The sequence below is a fragment of the Scyliorhinus torazame genome, chromosome 2 (genome assembly GCF_047496885.1).
Source record: "Scyliorhinus torazame isolate Kashiwa2021f chromosome 2, sScyTor2.1, whole genome shotgun sequence".
NCBI classification, from domain to species: Eukaryota; Metazoa; Chordata; class Chondrichthyes; order Carcharhiniformes; family Scyliorhinidae; genus Scyliorhinus; species Scyliorhinus torazame.
In genome coordinates this window covers 387,180,051-387,200,381 of record NC_092708.1, presented here as the reverse complement: position 1 = coordinate 387,200,381, position 20,331 = coordinate 387,180,051, and the positions used below count along the sequence as shown (strand labels likewise).

Sequence of the window (20,331 nt, the reverse complement as noted above, 5' to 3'; positions counted from 1 at the left end):
ACTCTCTCAGTACTGACCCTCTGACAGTGCAGTACTTCCTCAGTACTGACCCTCTGACAGTGCGGCACTCCCTGAGGACTGACCCTCAGACAGTGCAGCACTCCCTCTGTACTGACCCTCTGACAGTGCAGCACTCCCTCAGTACTGACCCTCTGACAGTGCGGCACTCCCTCAGTACTGACCCTCTGACAGTGCAGCACTCCCTCAGTACTGACCCTCTGACAGTGCAGCATTCCCTCCGTACTGACCCTCTGACAGTGCGGCACTCCCTCAGTACTGACCCTCTGACAGTGCAGTACTTCCTAAGTACTGACCATCTGACAGTGTGGCACTCTCTCAGTACTGACCCTCTGACAGTGCAGTACTTCCTCAGTACTGACCCTCTGACAGTGCGGCACTCCCTGAGGACTGACCCTCCGACAGTGCAGCACTCCCTCTGTACTGACCCTCTGACAGTGCAGCACTCCCTCAGTACTGACCCTCTGACAGTGCAGCACTCCCTCAGTACTGACCCTCTGATAGTGCGGCACTCCTTCAGTACTGCCCCTCTGACAGTGCAGCACTCCCTCAGTACTGACCCTCTGACAGTGCAGCACTCCCTCAGTACTGACCCTCTGACAGTGCGGCACTCCCTCAGTACTGACCCCCTGACAGTGCAGCACTCCCTCAGTACTGACCCTCTGACAGTGCAGCACTCCCTCAGTACTGACCCTCTGACAGTGCAGCACTCCCTCAGTACTGACCCTCCGACAGTGCAGCACCCCCTCTGTACTGACCCTCTGACAGTGCAGCACTCCCTCAGTACTGACCCTCTGACAGTGCGGCACCCCCTCAGTACTGACCCTCTGACAGTGCAGCACTCCCTCAGTACTGACCCTCTGACAGTGCGGCACTCCCTCAGTACTGACCCTCTGACAGTGTGGCACTCCCTCAGTACTGACACCCTGGGCGAGATTCTCCGACCCCCGCCGGGTCGGAGAATCGCCGGGGGCTGGCGTGAATCCCGCCCCCACTGGTTGCCGAAGTCTCCGGCACTGGATATTCGGCTAGGGCGGGAATCGCGGCACGCCGGTTGGCGGGCCACCCCCCGCGATTCTCCGGCCCAGATGGGCCGAAGTCCCGCCGCTAAAATGCCTGTCCTGCCGGCGTAAATTAAACCACCTACCTTACCGGCGGGACAAGGCGGCGCGGGCAGGCTCCGGGGTCCTGGGGGGGGGGCGATCTGACCCCGGGGGGTGCCCCCACGGTGGCCTGGCCCGCGATCGGGGCCCACCGATCCGCAGGCGGGCCTGTGCCGTGGGGGCACTCTTTCCCTTCCGCCTCTGCCACGGTCTCTACCATGGCGGAGGCAGAAGAGACTCCCTCCACTGCGCATGCGTGGGAAGCTGTCAGTGGCCGCTGACGCTCCCGCGCATGCGCCGCCCGGAGATGTCATTTCCGCGCCAGCTGGCGGGGCACCAAAGGCCTTTTCCGCCAGCTGGCGGGGCGGAAATTCATCCGGCGCCGACCTAGCCCCTCAAGGTTGCGGCTCAGCTACAAAGATGCGGAGCATTCCGCGCCTTTGGGGCGGCGCGATGCCCGTCTGATTTGCGCCGTTTTGGGCGCCAGTCGGCGGACATCGCGCCGTTTCCGGAGAATTTCGCCCCCTGTGTCTGGAGTGAAAGCAGAACCCACAGCTTCTGACTCGCATGTGTGCCACCAACTGCTCACACTGAAAAAGGTCAATTTAAACTTATATCCGCTCAATATAATTCTAATATCTTATTATGCTGATAAAACATAACTGGACAGCGAGGCATCAATGTTTTGGCCTCAGAATAGGTATTTTTTTTAGCATTTTTAATTACGTGCTTTCAATTCGGAAGGAATTCGTTAAAAAGAATACATTTCTGTGATTGAAACAACTTGGACCAGTCAGTGCAAACTCTGGTGAGAATTGCCAGTCATTGGAGAAAACAAGTTTAAAGTATTTTCTGCCGGTAGATTACACCTACCCTGCACCTTTAAGAACAGGACAATCCCTTTAAGAGCGACAGCCAATCACTGCGGCTGATGAAAGTGAGTGGCAGTCATTGTAATCCAGTCAGAAATTGGATTGCTGTTGCGCGGAAGTTACAAAAACAGCAGCTTCAAACTGCGAGAGAGCAACTGAGCTGGAGTAACAGTGAGAAAAAAATATATATAACAGTGTGTGAGAGAGAGAGAGAGAGAAAGAGAGAAAGAAAGAGAGAAAGAGAGAAAGAGAAAGAGAAAGAAGGAAAATATAACAGTGTGTGAGAGAGAGAGAGAATGAATAACTGTGAGAGAGAGAGAGAGAGAGAATAACAGTGTGAGAGAGAGAATAACAGTGTGAGAGAGAGAATAACAGTGTGAGAGAGAGAATAACAGTGTGAGAGAGAGAGAATAACAGTGTGAGAGAGAGAATAACAGTGTGAGAGAGAGAATAACAGTGTGAGAGAGAGAATAACAGTGTGAGAGAGAGAATAACAGTGTGAGAGAGAGAATAACAGTGTGAGAGAGAGAGAATAACAGTGTGAGAGAGAGAATAACCGTGAGAGAGAGAGAGAATAACAGTGTGAGAGAGAGAGAATAACAGTGTGAGAGAGAGAGAATAACAGTGTGAGAGAGAGAGAGAATAACAGTGTGTGAGAGAGAGAATAACAGTGTGAGAGAGAGAGAATAACAGTGTGAGAGAGAGAGAATAACAGTGTGAGAGAGAGAGAATAACAGTGTGAGAGAGAGAGAGAATAACAGTGTGAGAGAGAGAATAACAGTGTGAGAGAGAGAATAACAGTGTGAGAGAGAGAATAACAGTGTGAGAGAGAGAATAACAGTGTGAGAGAGAGAATAACAGTGTGAGAGAGAGAATAACAGTGTGAGAGAGAGAATAACCGTGAGAGAGAGAGAATAACAGTGTGAGAGAGAGAGAATAACAGTGTGAGAGAGAGAATAACAGTGAGAGAGAGAGAATAACAGTGTGAGAGAGAGAGAATAACAGTGTGAGAGAGAGAGAATAACAGTGTGAGAGAGAGAGAATAACAGTGTGAGAGAGAGAGAATAACAGTGTGAGAGAGAGAGAATAACAGTGTGAGAGAGAGAATAACAGTGTGAGAGAGAGAATAACAGTGTGAGAGAGAGAATAACAGTGTGAGAGAGAGAATAACAGTGAGAGAGAGAATAACAGTGTGAGAGAGAGAATAACAGTGTGAGAGAGAGAATAACCGTGAGAGAGAGAGAATAACAGTGTGAGAGAGAGAGAATAACAGTGTGAGAGAGAGAATAACAGTGAGAGAGAGAGAATAACAGTGTGAGAGAGAGAGAATAACAGTGTGAGAGAGAGAATAACAGTGTGAGAGAGAGAATAACAGTGTGAGAGAGAGAATAACAGTGTGAGAGAGAGAATAACAGTGTGAGAGAGAGAATAACAGTGTGAGAGAGAGAATAACAGTGTGAGAGAGAGAATAACAGTGTGAGAGAGAGAATAACAGTGTGAGAGAGAGAATAACAGTGTGAGAGAGAGATTAACAGTGTGAGAGAGAGAATAACAGTGTGAGAGAGAGAATAACAGTGTGAGAGAGAGAATAACAGTGTGAGAGAGAGAATAACAGTGTGAGAGAGAGAATAACAGTGAGAGAGAGAGAATAACAGTGAGAGAGAGAGAATAACAGTGAGAGAGAGAGAATAACAGTGAGAGAGAGAGAATAACAGTGTGAGAGAGAGAATAACAGTGTGAGAGAGAGAATAACAGTGTGTGAGAGAGAGAATAACAGTGTGAGAGAGAGAGAATAACAGTGTGAGAGAGAGAGAATAACAGTGTGAGAGAGAGAGAATAACAGTGTGAGAGAGAGAGAATAACAGTGTGAGAGAGAGAATAACAGTGTGAGAGAGAGAATAACAGTGTGAGAGAGAGAATAACAGTGAGAGAGAGAGAATAACAGTGAGAGAGAGAGAATAACAGTGAGAGAGAGAGAATAACAGTGAGAGAGAGAGAATAACAGTGTGAGAGAGAGAGAATAACAGTGTGAGAGAGAGAGAATAACAGTGTGAGAGAGAGAGAATAACAGTGTGAGAGAGAGAGAATAACAGTGTGAGAGAGAGAGAATAACAGTGTGAGAGAGAGAGAATAACAGTGTGAGAGAGAGAGAATAACAGTGTGAGAGAGAGAGAATAACAGTGTGAGAGAGAGAGAATAACAGTGTGAGAGAGAGAGAATAACAGTGTGAGAGAGAGAGAATAACAGTGTGAGAGAGAGAGAATAACAGTGTGAGAGAGAGAGAATAACAGTGTGAGAGAGAGAATAACAGTGTGAGAGAGAGAATAACAGTGTGAGAGAGAGAATAACAGTGTGAGAGAGAGAATAACAGTGTGAGAGAGAGAATAACAGTGTGAGAGAGAGAATAACAGTGTGAGAGAGAGAATAACAGTGTGAGAGAGAGAATAACAGTGTGCGAGAGAGAATAACAGTGTGAGAGAGAGAGAATAACAGTGTGAGAGAGAGAGAATAACCGTGTGAGAGAGAGAGAATAACCGTGTGAGAGAGAGAGAATAACAGTGTGAGAGAGAGAGAATAACAGTGTGAGAGAGAGAGAATAACAGTGTGAGAGAGAGAGAATAACAGTGTGAGAGAGAGAGAATAACAGTGTGAGAGAGAGAGAATAACAGTGAGAGAGAGAGAGAATAACAGTGAGAGAGAGAGAGAATAACCGTGTGAGAGAGAGAGAATAACCGTGTGAGAGAGAGAGAATAACCGTGTGAGAGAGAGAGAATAACCGTGTGAGAGAGAGAGAATAACCGTGTGAGAGAGAGAGAATAACCGTGTGAGAGAGAGAGAATAACCGTGTGAGAGAGAGAGAATAACCGTGTGAGAGAGAGAGAATAACCGTGTGAGAGAGAGAGAATAACCGTGTGAGAGAGAGAGAATAACCGTGTGAGAGAGAGAGAATAACCGTGTGAGAGAGAGAGAATAACCGTGTGAGAGAGAGAGAATAACCGTGTGTCTGTGCGACAGTAACAGTCAGTGATCTGATACATTATAGCTGCAATGAGGGTAACAGTGTGAATGAGGTTAACATTGAGGATGAGTGGGACTAACAGTGAAGGTCAGTGAGGGCAAGGAGTCAGTGAGATTGTGGTGTGGGGTCAGTGGGAGAGACAGGAAGAATTACGTCCATTGAAGCTGCCTGCCTGGCCACTGGCTGGACATTCGATCTCATGTATCAAGCACATAGTTGCATTGTTGGTGAAGAGAGGATTGTCACTGACTCGGACAAGAGCCACTTTGTTACGGTAGGTAATAAAGAGAGAAACCATTTCATTGTTACTGCCGGGACCCTCTCCCACGCTCCCTCCAAGGCAACAGTGGCATCCCCTGGGGGTGGAGAGAGCTGACTCAGGACAGTTACTCTGGTTATTGCCCTGTTAAAGTTGAAGGATTTTAAATGTAGAAATTCTCTACTTTTAAATTTATTGTAGCGATTGTGCCTTCAAGCAAAGCCAGCTTATAGCTTGTATTTCTATGGCGTATTTTGTGACCTGTGGGCGACCCCAAGTGCTGTGCAGTTGATTAAGTAATTTTGAACTGTAGTCACTGTATGTAATGAAATACGGTCGCCAATTTGCACGCAGTAAGATCCCACTGAACAACATCGAGATAAATGACCAAAAAATATATCTGGTGTGATGTTGGTTAAAGGACCAATGTTGACCAGGACTCTCCTTCAAAAAATCCTATAGATGGTATTGGTTTAATGTCACATTAGAAAAGACTGATGGATCAGTCTGGATTGTCTGCCTGAGTTTGGAGTCGGACTTGGACCCAATATTGCTGACAAGACATGGTGTTGAAGCTTTTTGTGTCTCATTCATCACGACAAAGGCAAGAATACCAAATCTCAAACAATCTGACAAACTGATGGTTTGTGAAATGGAGTTCTGGGCTTGTGGGGATGGGTGCAGGTTAAAAAGCTTTTGAAACATGCCCTGGTTCCCAGCAACATTCCGATTCTGTGCCACCAAGTGACTACTCAAACCCAGTGACTCAGTGGGGAGAAAACCCAATCGATTGTATTATACATGGGGAAGGCCGAAATGTTAAACTCGAGAATAATCCAGCACGGAAGAAGGCCATTCAGCCCATTGAGGGTGTCCTGTTGCTTTCGGAGAGCAATCCAGTTAGTCTCTCTCTCTCTCTCTCTCTCTGCAGTCTTTTTTTTCTCCTTCATTTTTATCCAGTCGCGTTTGACATTCCTGTTGAATCTCCCGATCAGGCGGTGCATTGCAAATCCTAACATGAGGAGGTTTTTCCTCGTGTCACCTCTGCTTTGCCCAATCCCCTTAATCTTTATTCACCCAATCTGAAGCTCTAAACTCTCATGATTTTGAGCACCCTCTGCATCTGTCCGTTGCCTCCTTTGGTCTAAGGAGGATCACCTCTCTTCTCCTGCCTGTCCACGTGGCTGAGCTGCACTATGACTGCACTCATCCAATCAAGTGACAGGTATTAAAATTAATGGTAAAATTCAACTCTTAAATAACATCTTGCATTTTTATGATGACGTTTAAAATGTGTCAAGGAGAAGGATGGTTTTAACATGAGTTTAGAGCTGGAGAACTAAAGGAACTCTTTTTTTTAAAAAACGTGCCTGGTTTAATTGGCATATTGTTCTGTGACAGGCTTTTTTTTAAGAGCCGTTTGTTTTAGAAGTTGATGTTGATACTGTGGTTAAAAGTGCTCACAGGCTCCACCTAATGGTCATTCTGTGTGCTTTCACCCTGGCATTATCTTTGGGGGCACCTCAGGATTTCACATGGATCAGTGGCCAAGTGGATCGTAAACTTGTGCCCTGGCCTAATCTGTGTCTTGAAGCTGCATTCAAATCTGATCTGAAGTCTCCTCGGAAGAGGATCTTAAAAACAGGCAGACCATTCAATGGTGTAAAACTAGCGCTTAGCTGTAATGTGAGCTTCATACTTGATGTATGACAAAATCTATAATCTTTATTATTGTCACAAGTAGGCTTACGTTAACATTGCAATGAAGTTACTGTGCAAATCCTCTTTTTGATTCTCCGAATAATTAGCTGCCCTCCCAAATAGACTGGAGCATACCGAGGCTTAGCCTGGGTCAGTAACTGTCCTGAAAGGGCACAGATGAGGAACCCCCCCCCCATCTGAATCCGAAGGTTGTGGGTTCAAGTCCCACTCCAGAGAACATGGTGCAGAAGGAGGCCATTCGGCCCATCGAGTCTGCACCGACCCACTTAAGCCCTCACTGCCGCCCTATCCCTGTAAACCAATAACCCGTCCTAACCTTTTTGGTCACTAAGGACAATTTATCATGGCCAATCCGCCTAACCTGCACGTCTTTGGACTGTGAGAGGAAACCGGAGCACCCGGAGGAAACCCATGCAGACACGGGGAGAACGTGCAGTCTCCTCGGACAGTGACCCAGCGGGGAATCTAACCTGGGACCCTGGCTCTGTGAAGCCACAGAGATTTGAGTACAGAATCTAGTCGACAGTCTCAACACAGTACTGAGGGAGTGTTTCACTGTCGGAGCTGCCAGTATTTCAGATGAGACGTTATTCCAAATTCCCGTCTGCCCCCTAAGTGGACGGAGCAGATTCCATGGCCCTATTTCAAAGGCTCCCATGGGTCTTATTCCCAGTGTCCTCAATCGACCAGATTATTATTTGCAGTTCATGGGAGCTCTGCATACATTGGCTGCCCCACTTTCTACAAAAGTGACTACACTTTGTAACTCTGTTAGATCCACAAAGTGTTCTGAGCTGTCCTGAGTTTGAGGGGGTGCGGTATAAATCAGGGAGCCATAACATTGCACAAGGAGGCCATTTGGCCCACTTAACCCATGCAAGTCGTTTTTCTTTCATTCAGCCCACCTTGGGCCAAAAAGTCATTAAAGTTTCCCATACAACTTTGGTCAGTATTTTTAAATTAATCCCTGTATTTCCCCCACCCATTACACTTGTTATCTGATCCTTGTTGTCTGGTCTCAATGGAACTCTCCTCCTCAGCAACTCTGCCCCCTCCCTCCCACTTCAGGGCAGCATGGTAGCACAAGTGGATAGCACTGTGGCTTCACAGCGCCAGGGTCCCAGCTTTGATTCCCCGCTGGGTCACTGTCTGTGCGGAGTCTGCACGTTCTCCCCGTGTCTGCATGGGTTTCCTCCGGGTGCTCCGGTTTCCTCCCACAGTCCAAAGATGTGCAGGTTAGATGGATTGGCCATGATAAATTGCCCTTCGTGTCCAAAAAGGTTAGGAGGGGTTATTGGGTTACGGAGATGGGGTAGAATTGAGGGTTTAAGTGGGTCGGTGCAGACTCGATGGGCCAAATGGCCTCCTTCTGCATTGTATGTTCTATGTTCATTCTTGACCATTTCTAGTTTGTGTCTCACTCGTCCGATCTGATCTTTTCTTTAACCAAATCCAATCACTTTACTCTCTCCTATCTCTTTCAGATCACTTTCTGGGATCCCCCTCATTATCCAGACCTTCAGTTCTGTGCATCCACCTTGGTGGCTCTTCCTGCCTCCAGCCCCCTCCCCTGAATGTCATATTTGCTTATTTCTCAGTGGCCATAGTTAGAGAGAATGGAAGACAGCCAGAAAGCATTGATTTTTCTCCAGCGCCCTTCACAACCTTGAGCTGACCCAGAGCACTTTACACCGAATGAAATACTTTTAATGTGTAGTCACTGTTGCCAAGTAGGAACCGCAGCAGCCAATGTGTGCGCAGCAAGATCCCATTAAAAACATCAATGTGATAATGATCAGCTTTTATTTAAACTTGCTTTGGCTGAAGGATATTTGCCCCAGGGCACTGGAGGGCGAACACCTCCACTGCTTTGGCTGAAGGATATTTGCCCCAGGGCACTGGAGGGCGAACACCTCCACTGCTTTGGCTGAAGGATATTTGCCCCGGGGCACTGGAGGGCGAACACCTCCACTCCTCTTGAAGTGTGGGATGTAAGTCTTGTCTTTTTTTTTAAATCATCAATGTGGGTCCTCTGAAGGAATGCCTGTCGCCCTACCCTTTCCATTCATGGGAATGAGTCATTCCGGTGTCAGCTTTTCCTGGCCTATCGAAAGTGGACCTATGCAGGGAACAAAAGACAAGTTTAACTTTTGGAAGTCGAGTTTCGTCTGCCATATTAACTGGTGCGTGCTCTCGGCTGATTCACTTGCTGCTTGTTCCCAGCATGTTCCATTTCTATTTCTTGTGGAAGTGTTGCTCAGTTTATGCCCTCCTTTTGTATCCTTCTGGTCTCAATGGAACTCTCCTCCTCAGCAACTCTGCCCCCCCCCTTCCTCCCTCGCTCTCTCCCACTTACCCCTTCCACACTGCCTCCTTGCATTCTCCCCATCTTCCTCCAACCCACTCGCTATCCCGTAAATCGCTCCAAGAAATCTCTCTGCCACTTGAAGGGTGTTGCAGAATACATGGGCTTTCTTTTGACACAACAACAGGAGTTTTATTTGAAAAATTTAAAAATTGAGTACCCAATTATTTTTTTCCAATTAAGGACAACCCTTGAACATCTTTGGGTTGTGGGGGTGAAACCCACGCAGACACAGGGAGAATGTGCAAACTCCACACGGACAGTGACCCAGGGCTGAAATCGAACCTGGGACCTCAGCGCCGTAGGCAGCAGTGCTAGCCACTGCACCACCATGCCGGCCAACAACAGGAGTTTAACGATAGTTTGGACACTCAACCCAGGGCTTGGTGAGCGCTCGGTGAAGTTAAATGCCCGCTCGATATGTGGAAATAAGAAAATATGGGTGACTGTTTCAAAATGAGAATTGCATTTATACTTCAAAGGCAAACGGATTTTCAGGAACATGGAGAAAGATTGGAGAGAGTGGGACTAATTGGGTAGATCTTTCAATGAGCTGGCACAGACCCGATGGGCTGCTGTGTGGTCCCTATAGTTTGGGACTCTCGGTCAGAAGAGACTTTTAAAAAGATAACACGAAGCAGTCTTTTTAGTTTTGCAGGGAGGGGGGGGCAGAAGGAAGGAAGAGAGGTGTTGGGTATCATGGCGGTTATTTTCTTTTTTCTCTTGAACATCTTTCTTGTTCCTTAACCAGGTTTTTCACGAATGTGATTTGGGCCAGAAAGGCTATCTGAGCAGAGAAGATCTCAAGGTTGCGGTGGTGGCCATTTTTGGATATAAACCATCAAAGGTAATGGTGCTGAATTTGAGAGGTTCGCTGTCCAGCTCATTGTTGACCTGACCTCAGAATCGTAGCATCAGCCACGAAAGTGCACAAGAAACAGATTCACTCAGCTTTCAACCTGGAATTGTATATCTGTTAAAAAGGGGGAAACAGTGGTCGAGGCTCTGGGTGTTAAAGCTGGAATCTTGCTGTATGAGTGCATGCTCTAGTTTGTAATTGAGCAGTGGCTATCAATTGGGGAGAGATTTGGGAATAATTCCAAGTGTTTAAAAATAAATAATTTACACTGGTGTTGGAGAATAACAAGGGAATTTGTGCCTGACTTGTGAATAAACCTGGATTAAGGAAAGTACTGGCTCCAGATCTCTTTTCTCCCCCCCCCCCCCCCCCAAAATGAATGAACAATGACTGCAGCATTGGGGAATGAGCGGAGTGGAAGGGACTATTGGATACATGTTGTCATGTGAGAGTACCTTTAAGAAATGGGTGTTTGTCAAATAGCTGCAGTGATGTCAGAGTGTGGGTGGAGCTGGGCTGACTGTCTGCTTTACTTTCGCTTTGGGCTGGCAGCTACAGGCTGTTTGGTTTTGTTTTACAGATTGGGAGCTGCACCAGAGAAACAAGGTGTAACTCTGATCGATCTCCGTATGAAAGGAATGTCTTCAGATCACTTGCTAATCTAAAAGTGATAACTGCTCTCAGTAGAGAATTTAAACCTGCTGTCTTTGTGTAAAGAGGGTCTTTTGACTTATGAATGTTGCTAGGAAAGATTAAGGGTTACTTATTGAGTACTGTATTCTTTGGGGGGAGTATTTGAGTTGATAGTTGCTAAGATGTTTACTGTGTGTGTTTAAAAATGTTAACTGGATTAATAGAATAAACATTGTTTTTGTTTAAACATACTTTAGCTCTCTGTTGCACCACACCTGTAAAGTGGGCCCTTGTGCTCCCCATAACCAAAATCCATTAAAAGTTGTGGGTCAGGTGAACTCCATGATACACTTTGGGGTTCTCTAAACCCTGGCCCGTAATAATGTAACAAAGAGCCGGCCCAGGAAAGGTGTCTGAACCAAAATTCTTGAACTCTCTCCTTAACAGCACATAGACTGCTGCAGTTCAAGAAGGTGGTTTACCATCGCCTTCTCGAGGGAATTAGTCCTGGCCTAGCTCGCGCCACTCCCATCCCATGAAAGAACATCTCAGTAAGGGTTTACTTCGGAGGTGTTCGAATCAATCTGTACAGGTACGGATAACCGCCTGCTGTACAGTCCGATTTTGGGTGAGAATCATGTCCATCTGGTGAGGAAATGAGGAACCACTTGTGGTTCCAGCAAAGGTCAACATAATCTCAAAGTGCACAGGTGTGTGATCATGGCTGGGGAAAGTCAATAGCTTGTTGAAATGAACAGAAGATAGACTGGTCGTGTGGCGAAGAGGATAAAGAGTTCAGCAGAGAAAGAGTTTAGATAAAGGAAAGTTGTAATACCTTTCACAACCTCCGACATCCAAAAGTGTTATATAGCCAATTAAGGATTTCTATAATGCACTGATGTAATGTGGGGCGCAGCAACTATGATGCACACAGTGAGTTCCCACCAACAGCAATGTGATAATGACCAGATGTTGATTGAGGGATCAATATTGGCCAGTTCACGGGGAAGACTCCCCTGTCCTTCACAACAGAGCCATTGGATCTATTGACTTGAGAGGGTTGACTGGGTTGAACATATTATCTCAAAGTCAGCATTTCTAACAGTGCAGCACGCCCCCAGTCCTGCACTGAGGCAGTGTCACCCTAGATTTTCGCGGTCAAATAGGACTTGGGGAAGAAGCACATAGGGAGGAATGATTGTTGCAGGGGGGCTGGCGGAGATGACGGCTGCCCGACTTATCCTGGCACTTTTAAGGCTGAAACCGGTGCTGATAACCCAACGATATCCTGCGAGTGAAGCCGTGCCTGATACAACAGCTGAGAAAGGCCACAGCTGGCGGAACAGAATGCCCACTTCACTGAAACGAGAAAATTCTATTTTCCTCGCCACCTTGAAGGAGAAGGCAAGCCAATGGTGGAGCCATTAATCGGGAATACAGAGTTGGTGGGAGTGCCAAGATTGCCGAAGGTTGCGGGCCTGGAACGATTACGGAGATTGAAAGACCATGGAGGAATTTGAAAACCGGGATGTGAATCTTCTTGATTTACATATATTTTAAATTTTATAATTTTTACAGTTAACTTAACAAACCGGTACAGCACACAACAATTACGTCTGCATACATAACAGCAGAAAAAAACAGGGTAACCTCCGAACAATGGTTATTTTAAAAATTAGCGCCTCTAACCCGGATGCTGATGTCGAGCACAAGGGGACATAGCTTTAAATTGAGGGGTGATAGATATAGGACAGAAGTCAGAGGTAGGTGCTTTACTCAGAGAGTAGTAAGGGCGTGGAATGCCCTGCCTGTAACCGTAGTGGACTCGCCAACATTAAGGGCATTTAAATGCTCATTGGATAAACATATGGATGATAAGGTAATAGTGTAGCTGGGCTTTAGAGTGGTTTCAAAGGTTGGCGTAACATCGAGGGCCGAAGGGCCTGTACTGCGCTGTAATGTTCTATGTTCTAACAATACAACTAGAGATTGGGGAAGGATAAAGCTACATAAACATGGTAAAATGACAAACGATACACATCTTTATCAAATTGAATTCAAGACGGTACTGCCTGATTCATGGAAAGCCTTCTAGAACAGGTCAGACAGCACTGAGCCTATAGGTTTCAGATAGGGGTCCCACACTTTTCGGAATGTATCTGGTTTAGAACAGAGTACAGGAATTCCATAGGGATACAGTCCAGAATTATTTTATGCCAATTTTGAATCAAAGGATACTTGCCACTAATCCGGGAATAGTGGATATTTTTCCATACTGCAAAGGTTAGGGTGTTACAGAGGCCTTTTTCACCAAGGTCAATAACTGTCCTGTCTGAGAGACCCAGAATTAGGAACAAGGGATCGAATTCTAGAGCCGTGCCAAATATTCTCCCAAGCTCTAACTACACCAGACCAATAGGATTGAAATTTGACACGGGGCCCAAACGCAGTGGATGTTGTCCCCCCTCGACTACCAGGCACTTTAGGCACATCGGGGATATAGCTGGATCAAACCTGTGCCTCAGCATAGTGCAATGTGCAAATGGTGCAATGTTTTTATAAATGTTTTAAATTTATTTTTAAATAAATTTACAGTACCCAATTCTTTTTTCCAATTAAGGGTCAATTTAGTGTGGCCAATCCACCTACCCTGCAATGGTGCAGTATCTTGAATTGAGTCTACTTAATTCTGTTGCTTACCAAAATGTCATTGGTGTATTTCCATGTCTCTTTGTCAATAATGACTTCCAAATCTATTTCCCAAGACTACAAGGTACCCAATACACGCGCACAAGATCTAGAACACAGGGTATCATAAAACGTGCAAATCAATGGTTTAGGAACTGCAGAAATCAGGGTTTTTTCCACCGGGGAAATTGAGGCGTCACAATCCATAGTTGTCTAAGGATAAAGTCTTAAGTTGCAGATATTTGAAAAATAGTTTCTTGGGGTGTCAAATTATTGACAGCTGCTCAAAGGATGACCAGGAGGCACCACTGAGCATGTCTCCCAGAATATAAATGCCCCTGTCTCTCCAGATATAAAATCCTCGGTCCGTAAGACCTGGTGGGGAATCCAGGTTTCCCTGAAAGGGGCAGAGTGCGTAAGCCCGCTAGATCGCCCTTTTTTAAAAAATATATATTTTATTAAAGTTTTTCGATCAAACAAAAATCTCCCATTTTACAACTTTGTAATAATATATACATTGATCGTTTTTTAAATAAATAATATGCTGACTAACGGCAACTGCCAAATAAGAAACAACAGAAATAATAACTAAAATAGTAACTTTGTGAAATCAAATATAAATAACTAATATATAAACCCACACATATAACTCCTGAAGACCCAAATGAGCCCCTCCCCCCTGGGCTGCTGCTGCTGCCTGTCCTATTTTCCCTTATCGCTCTGCGAGATAGTCGAGGAACGGTTGCCACCGCCCGGTGAACCCCTGAGCCGAACCTCTTAATGCGTATTTTATCCGCTCCAGTTTTATAAACCCTGCCATGTCGTTGATCCAGGCCTCCACACCCGGGGGCTTAGCTTCTTTCCACATAAGTAGAATCCTTCGCCGGGCTACTAGGGACGCAAAGGCCAACACGTCGGCCTCTCTCGCCTCCTGCACTCCCGGCTCATCTGCAACCCCAAATATAGCCAACCCCCAGCTTGGTTTGACCCGGACCCCCACCACCTTTGAGATCACTTTTGCCACACCCACCCAGAACCCATGCAATACCGGACATGACCAAAACATGTGGGTGTGGTTCGCCGGGCTTCCCGCGCATCTCCCGCACCTATCTTCCACTCCAAAAAACCTACTCAGCCTTGCTCCCGTCATATGCGCCCTGTGTAGAACCTTGAATTGGATCAGGCTGAGCCTGGCACACGAGGACGAAGAGTTTACCCTACTTGGGGCATCTGCCCACACCCCTCCTCAATCTCTTCCCCCAGCTCCTCCTCCCATTTTCCCACCACCCATGCCCCCCAAATCACTCTGTCCTGGATCTCTTGCGCCGGGAGCTGCGGAAATTCCCTCACCTGTTGCCTCACAAATGCCCTCACTTGCATATAGCGAAATGCATTCCCAGGTGGCAACCCATATTTTTCTGTCAGTGCTCCCAGACTCGCGTACGTCCCGTCTAAGAACAAGTCCTGCAATTTCGCAATTCCTGCTCGCTGCCAAGATTTAAATCCCCAATCTATCCTTCCCGGGACGAACCTATGGTTGTTCCTTATCGGGGACCACACTGAGGCACCCGTCACTCCCTTATGTCGTCTCCACTGCCACCAAATTTTCAGAGTTGCCACCACCACTGGGTTTGTGGTGTATTTTTTCAGGGAGAACGGCAACGGCGCCGTCGCCAGTGCTTTTAAGTTCCCCTACAGGACGCCATCTCCAGTCTTTTCCACGCCGCTCCTTCCCCTTCCCTCATCCACTTACATATCATTGACACGTTGGCGGCCCAATAATAATCACTGAGACTCGGCAGTGCCAGTCCCCCTCTGTCCCTACTGCGCTGCAGGAACCCCCTCTTTACTCTTGGGGTCTTTCCAGCCCACACAAAGCTCATGATACTCTTGTCCACCTTCTTAAAAAAGGCCTTTGTAATCAGTACAGGGATGCACTGGAACACAAAAAGAAACCTCGGAAGGACCACCATTTTAACCGCCTGCACCCTGCCCGCCAATGACAGGGGCGCCATGTCCCACCTCCTAAAGTCCTCCTCCATCTGCTCTACCAGTCGTGCCAAGTTAAGCTTATGCAAGGTTCCCCAGTTCCTGGCCACCTGGATCCCTAAATACCGGAAATCTCTTCTTACCCTCCTCAACGGTAAATCGTCTAGTCCCCTGCCCTGTTCCCCGGGGTGCATCACAAACAGTTCACTCTTCCCCATATTCAATTTATATCCTGAAAATTCTCCAAACTCCCTGAGTGCCTGCATTATCTCAGGCATCCCCTCCACTGGGTCCGCGACATATAACAACAAATCATCCGCGTATAATGACACCCGATGCTCTTCTCCTCTAAGTACCCCCCTCCACTTCCTAGAGCCCCTCAGCGCTATGGCCAATGGCTCAATTGCCAACGCAAACAGTAACGGGGACAGGGGACATCCCTGTCTTGTACCCCTATATAGTCGGAAGTGGTCAGATCGTTGCCTATTTGTAATCACACTTGCCACCGGGGCCCTGTACAAGAGCTGAACCCATCTAATGAACCCCTCTCCAAATTCAAATCTCCTCAGTACTTCCCACAGGTAGTCCCACTCCACTCTATCAAATGCTTTCTCTGCATCCATCGCCACCACTATCTCCGCCTCCCCCTCCGGTGGGGGCATCATCATCACTCCCAACATCCTCCGTATGTTAGCATTCAATTGACTCCCTTTAACAAACCCCGTTTGATCATCATGCACCACCCCAGGGACACAGTCCTCTATCCTCGTCGCCATCAGCTTGGCCAAAAGCTTGGTATCTACGTTCAAGAAGGAAATAGGCCTGTATGACCCGCACTGCAGCGGGTCTTTGTCTCTTTTCAGGATCAGCGATATCGTCGCCTCCGACATCGTCGGGGGTAGTATCCCCCTTTCCCTAGCCTCATTAAAGGTTCTCGTCAGAAGTGGGGCCAGCAGGTCCACGTATTTCCTATAGAACTCCACCGGGAACCCATCCGGTCCTGGGGCCTTCCCTGCCTGCATGTTCCCAATTCCTTTTACCACCTCCTCCACCTCAATCTGCGCTCCCAGTCCTGTCATCTCCTGTTCCTCAACCTTCGGGAACTCCAGCTGGTCTAGGAAACGCATCATTCCCTCTTTCCCTTCTGGGGGTTGAGCCTTATATAGCCTCTCGTAAAATACCTTAAACACCCCGTTCACCCTCTCCGCTCCCCGTTCCATCTTTCCCTCCTCGTCTCTAACCCCTCCGATCTCTCTCGCCGCCCCCCTCTTCTTAAGTTGTTGGGCCAGCAGCCAGCTCGCCTTCTCTCCATATTCATACTGCACTCCCTGTGCCTTCCTCCATTGTGCCTCCGCTTTACCCGTGGTCAACAAGTCAAAGTCCGTGTGCAATCTCCGTCTTTCCCTGTATAGCCCTTCGTCTGGAGCCTCCGCATTTGCCTATCCACCCTCAAAATCTCCCCCAACAATCTCTCCCTTTCTTTACCCTTTTGTTTCCCCTTATGGGCCCTTATGGAGATCAGCTCCCCTCTAACCACCGCCTTCAGCGCCTCCCAGACCACTCCCACCTGGACCTCTCCGTCATCATTGATCTCTAGGTACCTTTCAATACATCCCCTCACCCTTACACATACCGCCTCGTCCGCCAACAGTCCATATCTAATCTCCAGAGTGGGCGCTGCTCCTTTTCCTCTCCTACTTCCAGATCTACCCAATGTGGGGCATGATCTGAAATGGCTGTAGCCGAATACTCTGTTCCTGCCACCTTTGGGATCAGCGCCCTTCCCAGGACAAAGAAGTCTATCCGGGAGTACACTTTGTGAACATGGGAGAAGAAGGAAAACTCTTTACTCCTTGGTCTAGTAAATCTCCAGGGATCCACTCCTCCCATCTGCTCCATAAAGCCCTTAAGCACCTTGGCCGCTGCCGGCCTCCTCCCGGTCCTAGATCTGGACCGGTCCAGCACCGTGTTGAAGTCCCCCCCCCCCCCCATTACCAACTTTCCCATCTCCAGGTCCAGGATGTGCCCCAACATATGCTTCATAAAGTTTGCATCATCCCAGTTCGGGGCATATACGTTCACCAGCACTACCGCCTCACCTTGCAATCTGCCACTCACCATCATGTATCTACCCCCACTGTCCACCACTGTGGTCTTTGCCTCAAACAATACCCGTTTCCCCACCAGTATTGCCACCCCTCTATTTTTCGCATCCAAGCCCGAGTGGAATACCTGTCCCACCCATCCTTTTCTTAATCTGACCTGATCCGCCAGTTTCAGGTGCGTCTCCTGAAGCATGACCACGTCTGCCTTTAGCTTCTTTAGGTGCGCAAAAACCCTTGCCCTCTTAATCGGCCCATTCAACCCTCTCACGTTCCACGTGATCAACCGGGTTCCCCCCCCCCCCCCCCCCCCCCCCCAACCGGCTAGATCCCTCTCTAGCTTAGTTGCTCCCCCCATATTGCTTCCGGAAGTCAGCAAACCCCGGCTGACCTCGGCTTCCCCCGTTTATCCTTAGCCTCCCATTATGTGAGGCCCCCTCCTTCCTGCGCCCCCTTTTCCCGCCACAATTTCCATAGCGTGGGAACAAAGCCCGCGCTTCCCTCTCGGCCCCGCCCCTGATGGCGCAGCTCCCTCTCTCTTTCCCCCTCCCCTTCCCCACCGCCGCCCACATTTCTTCGTGTGTCCCCCCCCCCCCCCCCTTCGAGGGGACAGAAAATTTTCCCCCATCTGATTCACAGTCCCTTGCCACCACCTCGCTACTTCATTTCAAGCACTCTTTCTCAAATCTAGTCCATCTTCTCCTCTTCAATAAATGTCCACGCCTCCTCTGCCGTCTCAAAGTAGTGGTGTTTACCCTGGTGTGTAACCCACAGTCTTGCAGGCTGCAACATTCTGAATTTCACTTTCCTCTTGTGGAGCACCGCCTTGGCCCGATTGAAACTCTCCCTCCTTCTCGCCACCTCCGCACTCCAATCCGGATGCACGCGGATCACCGCGTTCTCCCACCTGCTGCTCCTTGTCTTTTTCGCCCATCTCAGGACCATCTCCCTGTCCTTGTAGCGGTGGAACCTCACCACTATTGCTCGAGGTATTTCTCCTGCCTTTGGTCTTCTCACGAGGACTCGGTACGCTCCCTCCACTTCCAGGGGGCCCGTCGGGGCCTCAGCTCCCATTAAGGTATGGAGCATCGTGCTCACATACACCCCAACGTCCGCTCCCTCTGCCCCTTCGGGAAGACCCAAGATTCTTAAGTTCTTCCTCCTCGAGCTATTTTCCAGGGCTTCCAGTCTCTCCATACACCTCTTATGCAGTGCCTCGTGCGTCTCCGTCTTCACCACCAAGCCCTGTATCTCGACCTCATTTTCGGCAGCTTTTGCCTTCACTCCATGGAGCTCCATCTCTTGGGTCTTCTGCGCCTCCTTTAACCCCTCAATCGCCTGCAGCATCGGTGCCAGCACCTCCTTCTTGAGCTCCTCCACACATCGCCGGAGGAACTCCTGCTGTTCCAGGCCCCATACCAACTGGCCTCCCTCCGCCGCCATCTTGCTTCTCACTTCCCTTCTTTGCCGCTGCTCCAGAGGATCCTCCACAATCTGGCCACTATTATCTCTTCTATCCATTCACATCCGGGCGGACTCCCTTCTATGTCGCCTCACAGTGGGTTTAGCCTTCGAAAATTGCCGTTGGGGCTCCCGATAAGAGCCCAAAAGTCCGTTAAAACGGGAGGTGCTGAAACGTGCGACTTAGCTGGTCATCGCCGCACCCGGAAGCCAGATCGCCCTATCTAATTGATGGACCACCCTCCACTGAGTGTTGCTAATGGGGATTCTCACACTTGGCAGACCTGGTCCTAAAATCCCTGTAAAACAGCAAGTCCTGTAAAGGATGTACCGACTGGCCTGCTTCAGTATCGAGCCAAATGGAGAAGGGATCTTCACTTCGAAAACCAAGATTGGATTGGATTTGTTTATTGTCACGTGTACCAAGGTACAGTGAAAAGTATTTTCTGCGAGCAGATCATTAAGTACATGGGAAGAAAATGCATAATAGGGCCACACAAGGTAAATTTTAAAAGATTAGAACAATTTTAAGTTAAGTAAAAAGTGGATCTGTTTGGGAGAGCTCCCAGAGAGTCGCCTTGCTCCAGCGTCACCTCAATTGGTACAGTCTAATGTGCGGCACAGTGGTTAGCACTGCTACCACACAGCGCCAGGGACCCGGGTTCAATTCCGGTCTTGGGTGACTGTGCGGAGTCTGCACGTTCTCCCCACGTTTGAGTGGGTTTCCTCCGGGTGCTCTGGTTTCCTCCCACAGTCCAAAGACGTGCAGGTTAGGTGGAGTGGCCATGCTAAATTGTCCCCTGGTGTCCAGAGATGTGCAGGTTAGGTCCGGTTACAGGGATAGGGTAGGGGAGTGGGGCCTGGGTGGGGTGCTCTTTCAGTGGGTCGGTGCAGACTCGATGGGCCAAACGGCCTCCTTCTGCACAGTAGATTCTATGATCAATGCGATCCTGCACAACCATGGTATCGGCAGGGCTGTGTAGCTCAAAAAACGGAAGGATCCTGCCCAATAGCATCTTCCAGAGGCTCTCCAGCTAATGAGGGATAAGGGACACCCCTGCCTAGTTCCTCGCTGGAGACTCAAATTCTCAGAACTGTAAGCATTGCCACCTGGGGGCTATGATGCAACACTTGTAACCACTTCACATATTCCCCTCTCAACCCCAAACTGCAACGAATAAAGCACTTATTTCATTCCACCCGGTCAAATGTTTTCTCCACGTCCAAGGAAACCGCCAACC

The 20,331-nt window shown here is 48.3% G+C and overlaps 1 protein-coding gene across 1 annotated transcript in view; it reads left to right on the top strand.

Moving 5' to 3' along the window:
- The first annotated feature begins 3,534 nt into the window (after window positions 1-3,534).
- efcab11 (EF-hand calcium binding domain 11) overlaps window positions 3,535-20,331 on the top strand; it is a 149,045-nt gene continuing 132,248 nt past the window's right edge. Inside the window, exons 1-2 of the mRNA XM_072493823.1 lie at window positions 3,535-5,286; window positions 10,110-10,205. Coding sequence (XP_072349924.1) covers window positions 5,212-5,286; window positions 10,110-10,205 — 171 coding nt within the window. The 5' untranslated portion in view covers window positions 3,535-5,211. The remainder of the gene's footprint in view (window positions 5,287-10,109; window positions 10,206-20,331) is intronic.